This window comes from Terrapene carolina, unplaced genomic scaffold (genome assembly GCF_002925995.2).
Source record: "Terrapene carolina triunguis isolate 2854851 unplaced genomic scaffold, T_m_triunguis-2.0 Scaffold88, whole genome shotgun sequence".
NCBI classification, from domain to species: Eukaryota; Metazoa; Chordata; order Testudines; family Emydidae; genus Terrapene; species Terrapene triunguis.
Window position 1 is genome coordinate 44,678,441 of NW_020664439.1, and position 10,211 is coordinate 44,688,651.

Below are 10,211 nucleotides of genomic sequence, written 5' to 3' on the forward strand. Positions count from 1 at the left end.
TTAGGTCTGCAAAGCTGCCAGTGCCAAGGCGATGAGGCCGGGCATGCTGCGGTACAGCGAGTCGCTCTCCAGCCCTACCAGGGCGGGGAAGGCAGTGGCTTTCCCGCCAACCGTGGCCCGGACCCGCGCCCTGTACAGCCCCTTGGCGTTCTTGGAGCCCAGGTCCACCAGGATCTGTGGGGAGAGGGGAACAGTGTGAGGGGGGGTGGGGGCGCAGAGCCGCGAGGGAGCCCCCAGCGGCACAGTGACCCGGGGCGGCAGGTGCTCCAGGCTGCACAACGCCTGGGCTGGCAGAACTGCCCTGAGCATGAGCTGGGGACCTGCCTGCGTCTGGAAGCCGCCTGCCCCACTGCTGTGGGTTGCAGCTGGCTGACAGCCCCTGAGGGGAGCTGGGCTCAAGGGCTCCTCTGAGGGGTGGCGCCTGCCCCATCCCTGGCAGTGGGGTTTGAACCCAGGCTGCACGGAGATAAAGGCTAAATGGCTCAGCCCCCAGCTGGCACCTGGAGCCGCCACCAGGAGGGGGACAGAGACCTTCCCCAACTAGGGGATGGGGCAGTGCTAAGGGGCATGGGGGGGGGGGCAATGTGGGGAGTGGGGAAATTGTTGGGTGGGTATCTCATTGGCAATAGCCCTTGCAGCCCTGCAGGGCCCAGTGGGAGCCAGGGTGTGGTGCTGGGGGCTGGCCCAGAGCAGTGGCCCTACAGCGGCCGGCCAGCTCCCTGCGTCCCCGCGGGGCATGGCTCACTCACCTCCTGGAAGGTCATGGCCAGGTCCCGCTCCGGCACCTGCAGGACCCAGCGGTAGAGCTCCCGCACGGCGCGTACCTGCAGCGCTGCCTCCTGCAGCCCTGGGCAGCCTGTGCCAAGGGGGGGAGGGACAGTCAGAGCACTCCCCGAAATCCCCCGGCTGGTGGAGAGTCAGAGCGCCAGGAGCTGGTCCTACGGGCCTGTCCCCTGCCACCCAACTGCTGGCATTTCCCTGGCGCCTTTCATCTCAAAGGGGCCAAAAGGGCTTGACATGCTGTACTGGCTGGGCAAGGATCGCTGCAGCCACCTCTGGGGTGGAGGGTGGCCAGTGTGCACAGCAATGTCACACAGCCATTCGGTGGGGGGAGCAAAGACCCTGTTTCCAGCTAAGAGGGCAGGGGGGTTACCTGGCACATGGGGCCAGGGCACTGGGGTTAACAACCCCCTAGCCTGGCACAGCCCTACCCCTGGGGTCCTGACCCACGAGGGGGAACAGGTAAGCTTGGCCCCTGTACCCCTGGGCTGGAGAGGGCAAGGCCTGGAGGGGGCATCGGGCTCATCCGAGTGGCACGGGGCCCTGTGCGCTGAGCCCAGCTGCCAGGAGGGGTGTAGGGGTGGGCTCAATATGGCTTTGTCCCAACAGGGCATGGTGGAGGCTAGGCACCTCTTGGCTGCAGCAGGGGTCCCAGTGCAACCCTCCCCCCTTAGCCTGGGCGGGGGGAGCCTGGGCCCTGTGCCACACAACCGCTGTGGCAGGGGCATACCTCTGCGATCGCCTGGTCCCTCGTCACTGGGGAGGGCTCCCCCCAGCTCTCGCCTGGCCCGCAGGGACGGGCCCCCAGCAGCCGCAGATCCTGCCACAGAGAAAGAGAGAGAGGCTCCAACCACGCCGCGGGGAAAGGGCAGGCTCCCCCCGTCCCCATACGCTGCTAGTGCACCCCCAGCAACACAATGCAACGGCACCCTGAGCTGGCACTGGAGCACCCTAGACCATCCGAGGCCAGGCTGCACAGTCCAGGGCCAGGCCCCGTGGCATGAGGCAGGGCAATGCCATGGCAGATCTAACCGGGCACGGCTGTGCCTTGCACCCCCCGCCCCCATGCGAGTAACTAGCTGGGGCGAGCGCCCCAAGACATGCCCCCACCTCACCCCGCCGCAAGCACTTACGGTTCAGCGGGGAGGCAGCTCCCGGCAGGGGCCCTGCTCCTCGGGCCCCCAGCTCAGCCCGCAGACGCTGGAGAAAGGCCCAGCCATGCCCCTTCAGCGCCTCCACTGCCCCCTCGGCCTGCTGAACCGGAGAGACGCAGGGAGTGAGCCGGGCCCGCCTGGGCCACGGGGGGCACCCGTCGGCAATGCCAGCGACACCGACCCCAGGTAGTGCTGGGCGCTATGAGAGCAGGAGGCTCCCTGCGGCTGTGGGGCCTGGGGCCTGGGCCAGGGACGTCAGGAAGGGGGTGGGGATGAAGGATGGGGCCTGTGCTGGGGATAGATGAGGTGGGGGGGAAGATGGGGTCAGGAAGGAGCTGTGGGGGTGGGGGAGTGTGGGGATCTGTGCTGAGGTCAGGCAGGGAGAGGGTGGATTGATGGGGTCAGGTGGGATTTACAGCTGTTCCTGCCCCAGGGCTAGGGCCTCAGCAGCCTGGGGGGGCTGGATTTGGGGTCCAGCTGAGTGGGGGGGCCAGGTGCCCAGGGGCATCCTCAGGCTGCAGTGCTGCCCTCTTTGGAGAGGCTGGGGGTCCCCCTGTCCCAATCAGAGCCCCCGCCCCCTTACCTGCAGGAAGAGCTGCTCCTCCCCACGGAGTTGCCCAGCGGCCAGTGCAGGAGCTGGGGGGGCCATGTCGCCCCCAGCCATGGCGCTCAGCTTCCCCACCCAGTCCTCCAGCGTGGGGCCCATGGCCTGGAACAGCGCCAAGAAGGGTGGGGGCTGGGTCCTGCGACAAGGGGCAGGGTGAGGGGCAGGGAGATGCAGCCCTGCCACGGCCAGCAGCAGAGCATTGCGGGGCGGGGGGGGTGTCCCAGCAGCCCCTGGGATGCGCCAGACAGCACCAGCCCAGGGGACTGTAACCCTGCAGCCAAACCCTCTATTGCCCCCCTTCGAGTCAATTCCACCCCCACACGCCCAGCCTGGTGGGACCGTGCCCGCCGCGGAGCCTGGCTCCTGTGGCCGGCTGGCTGTGCGGGGATGTCTGGGGTGAGGGAGGGGTGACACATGCCCCCTGGCACTGGCCTGAGCCCCACAGCCTGTCCCCCCTAAACCACAACAGGCCTCTTCCCCCCACAGCCCCTGATCCCGAGCCCCACGTCTGGCCCTGCCCTCCCGCCTCCCCCCACTCCCTCGCCCTATGGCTGGCACCTCTTCCCCCCTCCCTGATCTCACGCCGGGCCCCGCCCAGCCCTGGGACTGGCTTTACCTGCTGGGGGTGCTCGGGAGCTCTTCAGGGCTTGCCTGCCCCTCGGCCCCCTGCCCTGGGGGGACGATACAGGATTCAGTCTCGGCAGCGGGGGGCGTGGGGGGCAGGGTGAGGGGCTGGCAGTGTGTGGGGCAAGTAGAGGCCATGCTGCCTTGGGCGTGTGCCAGGGAGCTGGCCTGGTGCCCCAGCACAGGCCCAGCCATGGGCTGAGACAGCCCCCGTGCAGGCAGCTGGATGCTGGGGGGGGGGGGCAGCCGGCTCCCAGAAAGACCCTGCACCCTGCAGCGCTGAGGAGGGACAGGAGGTGCCAGGCTGTAGCTGAGGCAATTGGGGAGCCCATACGGGGAGTGCCTCCAAAGCCCCCAGTGGAGGTTGGGGGTGGGATCAAGGTTCCCTAAGCAGAGCGAGTGGGTCCCCCTATATCCCCGTGCGGGCACAGAGCTGGGATGTGGGGATCCAGAGGCAGGATATGGGAGGTCTGGGTCGGGAGTCCCTGCCGTGGCAAGGGCGGGGGAGGTGGGCAATCCAGGGGGCAGGGGTCCCTGCCATGTTCTGGATGGGGGAAATGTGGGGGGCTGGTACCTGCCATGGCCTGGGGAGGTAGGAGACCCAGGGGGCAGGGGTCCCTGGTGTGGCCTGGGTGGGGGAGGAAGGAGATCGGGGTGATGGAGGTCCCTGGCATGACCTGGCCGGGGGATGTGGGAGATCTGGGGGGGGGGGCCCTCCCTGCCATGGCGCAGCGGGGGGGGGGGGGGGGGGATCGGGGGGGGGGGGGGGTCCCTGGAGTGGCCCGGGTGGGAGATCTAGGGGATGGCAGATCTGTGGGGCAGGTACCTGCAGTGGCCCGGCGAGCCCGGACGGGGAAGAGGTGCCCGTAGAGCTGCTCCATGAAGCGGGGCAGGGTGTGGGTGAAGAAGGCGAAGTCCACCTGGTTTCGGAAGAACTCCTCGGCCCGGCGCAGGAAATCCAGCAGCATCTGGGCGTAGGAGCGCAGCTCTATGAGGAACGGGTGTGATGTTATGAGTGTGACAGGGCCAGAAAGAGTTAATTACCTCCCAGACTGACCTGACCCATGGCCGAACTTTAAAGACTAGTTAGGAAGATCTGTAAATGAATAGAGCTTTGAAATGCAGCATTGTTAGAGGTAGAAGAGGAGCTGTTTACTCAGGTCTTGGGATGTAAGCAAACAAGTCTTGTCTATTACTATGGCTTGGATTCAAAGATCAAAAAAGGAGTATTACCATTTAGGAAGACACTTGAGTGAAATAGTATTATTGGCTATGTCTCTTTGAATCATAGAATATCGGGGTTGGAAGGGACCTCAGGAGGTCATCTAGTCCAACCCCCTGCTCAAAGCAGGACCAAGCCCCAACTAAATCATCCCAGCCAGGGCTTTGTCAAGCCTGACCTTAAAAACCTTTGAAGGTTGTGGTAACCTGTATCTGAACTGTTTAATGGATAAATTACCCTGTGCTAATTGCCATGATGTTTAGGAGAAGGAAAGTTAAGCCTATTGTTTTCTCAGGCCAAAAGGCTGCTGGTGATGTATAAAGATCCTGGGACGCCGATCCTTCATCTCAGTTTTGCTTTGTCACACTGAATATGGACATTGGACTATAACCTGTGGACTATTTCTAAAAGGACTTTTGGCAACTACCTGAACCTCAAGAATTGAACTAAAGTCTGTCTGTATATTGATCTTTTACCCAACACTCTCTCTCTTTTCTTTTTTAATAAATTTTAGTTTAGTTAATAAGAATTGGCTATAAGTGTGTATTTTGGGTAAGATCTAACTTATCACTTGTCCTGGCTCTGGGGTTTGGTCCTTTAAGATCAGGAGAACCTCTTTCTTTTACAGGGGTATTGGTTTTCATAACCAGTCATCTCCATAACGAGTGGCACTGGTGGTGATACTGGGAAACTGGAGTGTCTAAGGGAATTGCTTGTATGACTTTGTGACGAAGTGGGGGATTGTCTTGTTTTTTCCTTGTTTTTCCAATGGTTTGCATGCAGAGGGGGTGGGACTCAGTTTCCCTGGGTGTTACTGGTTTAATGAGGTGATGGGAGAGGGAGTTTGTTGTTACAGAGGACCAGCGAGGGAACTTGGGACCCCAGCCAATGGCCTGGAGAATGGACACCCCAGCGACTGGTGACCTGGTAACCCAGAGGCCCAGCTCAGGAGTCACAGCCAGGTTCTGGCTGGGGGAGGACAATGGGTTGCGCAGAGAGGACCCCGGTGACCTGAGGTTCCAGCCAGTTCCAGCCAGAGGGGGCCAGAGGACAGAAGTGAGGAGAGGAGGCCCAGGCGACCCTGTTTACCTGGAGAGAAGACAATGGACAGAGGCGGGGCTTGGGGCCGGGGATCTCAGATGCCCAGCTGGGAAGCAGGGGGGCTCTGGGCTGGAGAAGGGGAGCAGGCAGAGCCCACCTGGATGCAGGGAAGACTGGGATGTGCTGTGCTGAGGGAGGCCAGGCCTGAGGACCTGAGAGTTTCCTGTGCTGTGTTCAAATGCTCAATAAACCCTCCTGTTTTACGCTGGCGGAGAGTCACTCCGGTCTAGAGAACAGGGTTGTATCGTCCCCTTCGGGGGGTGGAGGCCCCGGGGATCCAGAGCGAGTGGACTCCCTGAGGGGGCCCACAGCAGAGACAGACGTGCTAAGGCTCAGAGAGGTGCGGCTTCAGGATGTGGAGGAGCTTAACCCCGAGAGAGAGTGGAGCCCCGGGAAGGGCTGTCTCACTGAAAGGGGCACCCCCCACCCACGGACCGCACGGGGCCACGAGTGGGCACGACCTGTGAGTCCGTGACAGACTTATGGTTAGCCAGTGGGGTAAAACCAAAGTCTTCTCCATTTGGCTGGTTTGGTTTGCCTTGGTGTGCAAAGCAACCCCTGTCTTGGGCTGTCACTGCCTTGCTCTAAGCAATTTGTCCTGAACTGGTATCTCAGTGGTGTCCCACCAGAGGCAGCATTGTTACAACCGGGATGTCCCCCAGTGCCCCCGGAGCCTGGGCCCACAGAGCAGCTGGCATTGCCCTCACTCAGCAAGGCCCTTGTCCCTTTAGCTGCGTGGCCTGGGCCTGGGGCACCCTGTGTGCCCTCCCTGTCCTGCTCAGCCCCTACAGCACATTATCAGCCGCCCCATTAGCTATAGGACCCCAATCTCACCCCCTGGCCCTGCTCTGCTCCCCCTGCCCTTCCCTCAGGCGGCCCCATCTGCAGGGTGGGAGCAACAGAGGGTAGCTCTGACCTCGGGGGGCAAGGGGTTGGTGCCAGGTTGTGGGCATAAGCTTGAGGCCTGACGAGTGCTGAGGGTCAGAGTCCCTGGGCCACGGATCACGCCAAGAGCTCAGGGTGTGTGTCCCAGGCCTCCCAGCCCGATGCCCCCCAGCCCACAGGCTCTGCGCCCTGGCAGCGCCCAGCCCCTCCCGGCCAGCGCCACTCACCACATCTCCTCCTCTTCATCCTGCAGGTCTCCTCGGCGACCTGGGCACAGGCAGCCTGGCCTTGGGGCGGGGCGCACGACTGGGCATAGAAGGAGCACAGGTGGGCGAGCTCAGCGCGCTGGCGCTCGCCGGGCAGCTGGGATGTGGCCAGCAGCTCGAAGCAGGTGGGCTCTCTGCTCTCGGGTGATTCTGGGGAGGGCAAGGGGCTAGGTGTCAGGGACAGAGAGAAAGGGCCACACCCCTGGGCACCGCCCCACCCCTCCCCTGGGGGACCCTCGCATGCTGCCCCAGCCCTCCCCAGGGGGGACCCCTGGCACCACCCCCTGGGGGACTCCCGGGCGTTGCCCCACCACATCCTCCTATCCTGCTTACAGACACTCAGGTGTCCTAGTGGCTCAGTTCCCTGCCCTGGCACTGCCATCTGGGCCCTCTTCCCCCCTATGGCTGACGGTGCCCTGCAGTGCCTGGTCCCAGCTAGCCAATGCCTATTCCTCCATGGGGTTCAGGCTGCTCTGCCCTGGCACGTGCCCTCCGCAGCCCTGCTGCTGAGCCGGCCATGGCACTCACTGTCCATCTGGCGGCGGATCCAGTCGGAGAAGGCCGTCACGCGGGTGTACACGCCCGGCTTGCCCTGTTCCCCACAGCCGTCCCCCCACGACGTGATGCCATACAGCACGGACTGCTGCGACCCGGACTCCTGGCACGTCAGGGGCCCGCCCGAATCTCCCTGGGGGAGAAGCAGCCACAGGCTGGCATGAAGCATGGGCAGGGGTGGGCAAAGAAGGGACCAGTTCTAAGGTCCCCCAGGAGCACGTGGCCTAGGAAGCCCCTCTCCACCCAGCCCCATCCGGCCATTGGCCATTTTGGGTAGAGGGTAAACTGAGTCATGGAGCCAGGCAGGCCCTGGCCAGCAGCTGAGCCGGCAATAGGACCTAGGAGTCCTGGGCTCCTAAATGGTCAAGATTAAGGGAGCCCCCCTGCTGTGCCCTGCCCCAGCCAGGCAGCCCCCCCCCATGCCTGGCTCTGCCAGCAGGTCACGCTCAGTGGAGGGATTCCAGCCTGGTGTGTGCCAGCCCCAGCAGGCACCAGCTCCCAGTGGTGGATCGCAGTGGCACCGCCGGCCTTGGGACTGGCTACTCCATGCCTGGCCCACTGGGGAGGGGGCATCCTGGGACCCCCCCAGCCGTTACCTGGCAGGAGTCGATGCCGCCGGCCAAGTAGCCGGCGCAAAACATGGCATTGGTGAGCAGCTCCTTGCCCAGCGCGCTGCGGCAGGCGTCCTGGCTCAGCACGGGCACCCGAGCCTCCATCACCACCTCGGCCGATGGCCCCTCTGCCAGGGCAAAGAGCAAGTCATGGGAGGGGGCTGCTGCCCCCACTGTGCCCCCCACCCCTGCGGTGCCTGGGCCTAGCGCCCGGGCAGCAGGGAGCCATCCCCGGCCCGTCTGCAGCGCCAGGGCCATCCCCGCTGGGGGGCAGGCCGGGCAGATAGGAGCTGTGCTGGGGGCGCGAGGGCAGCACCCGGGGCTGGCCCAGGGCAGCACCTGGCTGCTGGGTTGGCTGAGATGCCGGATGCCCTGTCCCAGCTTTGGGGAGATGTCCGGGTCGCTGGGGCCCACTGGCCTCCAGAGGACGCTGCTCCGGCAGGGAAAGCGCCTGGACCAATCCCACTGCCCTGGCAGGGGGCCCACCAGCAGGGGGCGCAGGAGAGCGCTGGGCGGCACTGGCCCCGGCCCCGCCCCCCACCTACCTTGGTAGAGGGACCCCCAGCCGGCGATGTAGCAGGGCGTCCCTGGGCCGGGCTCCTCGGGACCGTCAGGCAGGCACACCGGGCTCAGCCATGCCGAGGGGGCCACCGGGCGCCCCAGCTCCAGCAGCGCCATGTCGCTGTGGAAGGTCTTGGGGTTGAACTGTGGGGGAGAGGAGCAGGGGGTCAGGGAGTGGGGGGTGGTCAGGGTGCTGGGGGAGTGGGATACTGGGGGCAGTCGGGGCCTCGGGTGGGCAGGGGGGATAGGTGGCACGCTGGGCACAGGCGCCTGGGGCAGGCAGGTGGGGGACATGCTGGGGAGCCCTCCTCTTACCTTGGGGTGGGTGATGATGCGGTTGACGGGCAGCACCTGCTCGCCCTCGTCCCACTTGGCGAGATCGTAGTCCCCCACCACCACCGTCCAGGCCAGCTCATTGCGGTTCCTGCGGGGGGGTGGAGCAGGGAATGAGGGGGGGCAGGCTGTGACGAAGTGGGACTGTTCTTAATGTTTCCTCTGAATACTGTGTGAGTGCCTCAGTTTCCCCTATGCATTTCTTAAGTCTCCAGTGTGCATAAATGGCCGACACTCTGTATCCTGGCAACAAATGGCCAGGGCCCTTCCCCCTGCAAGGGAAAAGCTAAAGGTGAACAAAAAGATCAGGTGACCTCCTGGCCCGGGAAAGAGACAAAGGCCAGAGAGGAGGGGCTGGAGGGGTTTCAGTTTGGAGCTGGCTGGGGGTTGTCTGGTTCGCTGGGCCCCAGAATGGACCCGGCTGAGGGGTCCTGTTCTCTGTACCTACAAGCTCTGTTTTAGACCGTGTTCCTGTCATCTAATAAACCTCTGTTTTACTGGCTGGCTGAGAGTCACGTCGGACTGTGAAGTGGGGGTGCAGGACCCTCTGGCTTCCCCAGGACCCTGCCTGGGCGGACTCGCTGTGGGAAGCGCATGGAGGGGCAGAGGATGCTGAATGCTCCAAGGTCAGACCCAGGAAGGTGAAGCCGTGTGAGCGTCTTGCCCTGAAGACAGTCTGCTCCAAGAGCGAGGAGGCTCCCCAAAGTCCTGACTGGCTTTGTGGGGAGCAGCTCCAGAGCATCGCCCGGGGACTCCGTGACACAGGCAGAGCCAGGCCCCCTCCCGCTCCCCCCACAGGGGATCTGGCCCCAGGCACCTCTGCCAGCTGGGCCCCTGGGGCTCCCCGCCCTGGGGCTCAGCTGCCCTGCGCCAGGCACCTTCCCCCCATCAGGGGGCAGCAGGGCTAGGCCCGAGCAGTGGCTGGGCAGGGTGGCGTGGTGAGGGGGAGGCTGCCCCATTGCCTTTGGGAGCCGAGCTGCACAGGAGCCGTGCCCTGTGGCTGGGGCAGCCCAGCCCGTCTCTGCCCTGGGCTGGCACCGGCCAGCTGCCCTCAGTGCTCCCATGGGAGAAGCCCCCGCTCCGCGCCCCCTGGGACTAGCCCCAGCCATACCCGGCGAAGCAGTGCGCAGCCGTGAGGACCCAGGTGGCCCCCACCAGCACCCCGCCGCACATCAGCTCCCCGCCCAGCCGCACCGAGACCAGCCAGGGCCAGGCGCCCCGCGGGGCCACGCTGCCCCCCACGATCTTGCCCTTGGCTGCTGTGGCATTGGGTGCCACCACCCCCCGGCCACACGTCCCTGGGGAGGAAGAGAGAGAGAGAGAAGAGATCAGATGTGGGGGAGGGAGGAGGCTCCCCCACAGCTTTGCCAATGCCCCTCACTCCCGACCCGCAGCCCCCTGCTATCCTTGTGCTACATGTTTCATGAGACAAGAGGCTCAATTGGGCCCCAATATTCTTGGGTGCCACCAAGGGCCCAGCCTTGGGCCCCTCTCCAGGCCCAAACTAGGTGG

At 64.5% G+C, this 10,211-nt stretch overlaps 1 protein-coding gene across 1 annotated transcript in view; it reads right to left on the reverse strand.

Annotated features, from left to right (window-relative positions):
- PRSS56 (serine protease 56) overlaps positions 1-10,211 on the reverse strand; it is a 13,841-nt gene continuing 3,630 nt past the window's right edge. The window contains exons 2-14 of the mRNA XM_026649933.1: positions 9,811-9,997; positions 8,682-8,790; positions 8,351-8,510; positions 7,791-7,933; positions 7,168-7,327; positions 6,601-6,789; positions 3,992-4,153; positions 3,158-3,212; positions 2,518-2,677; positions 1,914-2,034; positions 1,511-1,600; positions 750-856; positions 1-174 (exon numbers count right to left, since the gene is read on the reverse strand). Of these exons, the coding sequence (XP_026505718.1) occupies positions 1-174; positions 750-856; positions 1,511-1,600; positions 1,914-2,034; positions 2,518-2,677; positions 3,158-3,212; positions 3,992-4,153; positions 6,601-6,789; positions 7,168-7,327; positions 7,791-7,933; positions 8,351-8,510; positions 8,682-8,790; positions 9,811-9,997 (1,817 nt within the window). The remainder of the gene's footprint in view (positions 175-749; positions 857-1,510; positions 1,601-1,913; positions 2,035-2,517; positions 2,678-3,157; positions 3,213-3,991; positions 4,154-6,600; positions 6,790-7,167; positions 7,328-7,790; positions 7,934-8,350; positions 8,511-8,681; positions 8,791-9,810; positions 9,998-10,211) is intronic.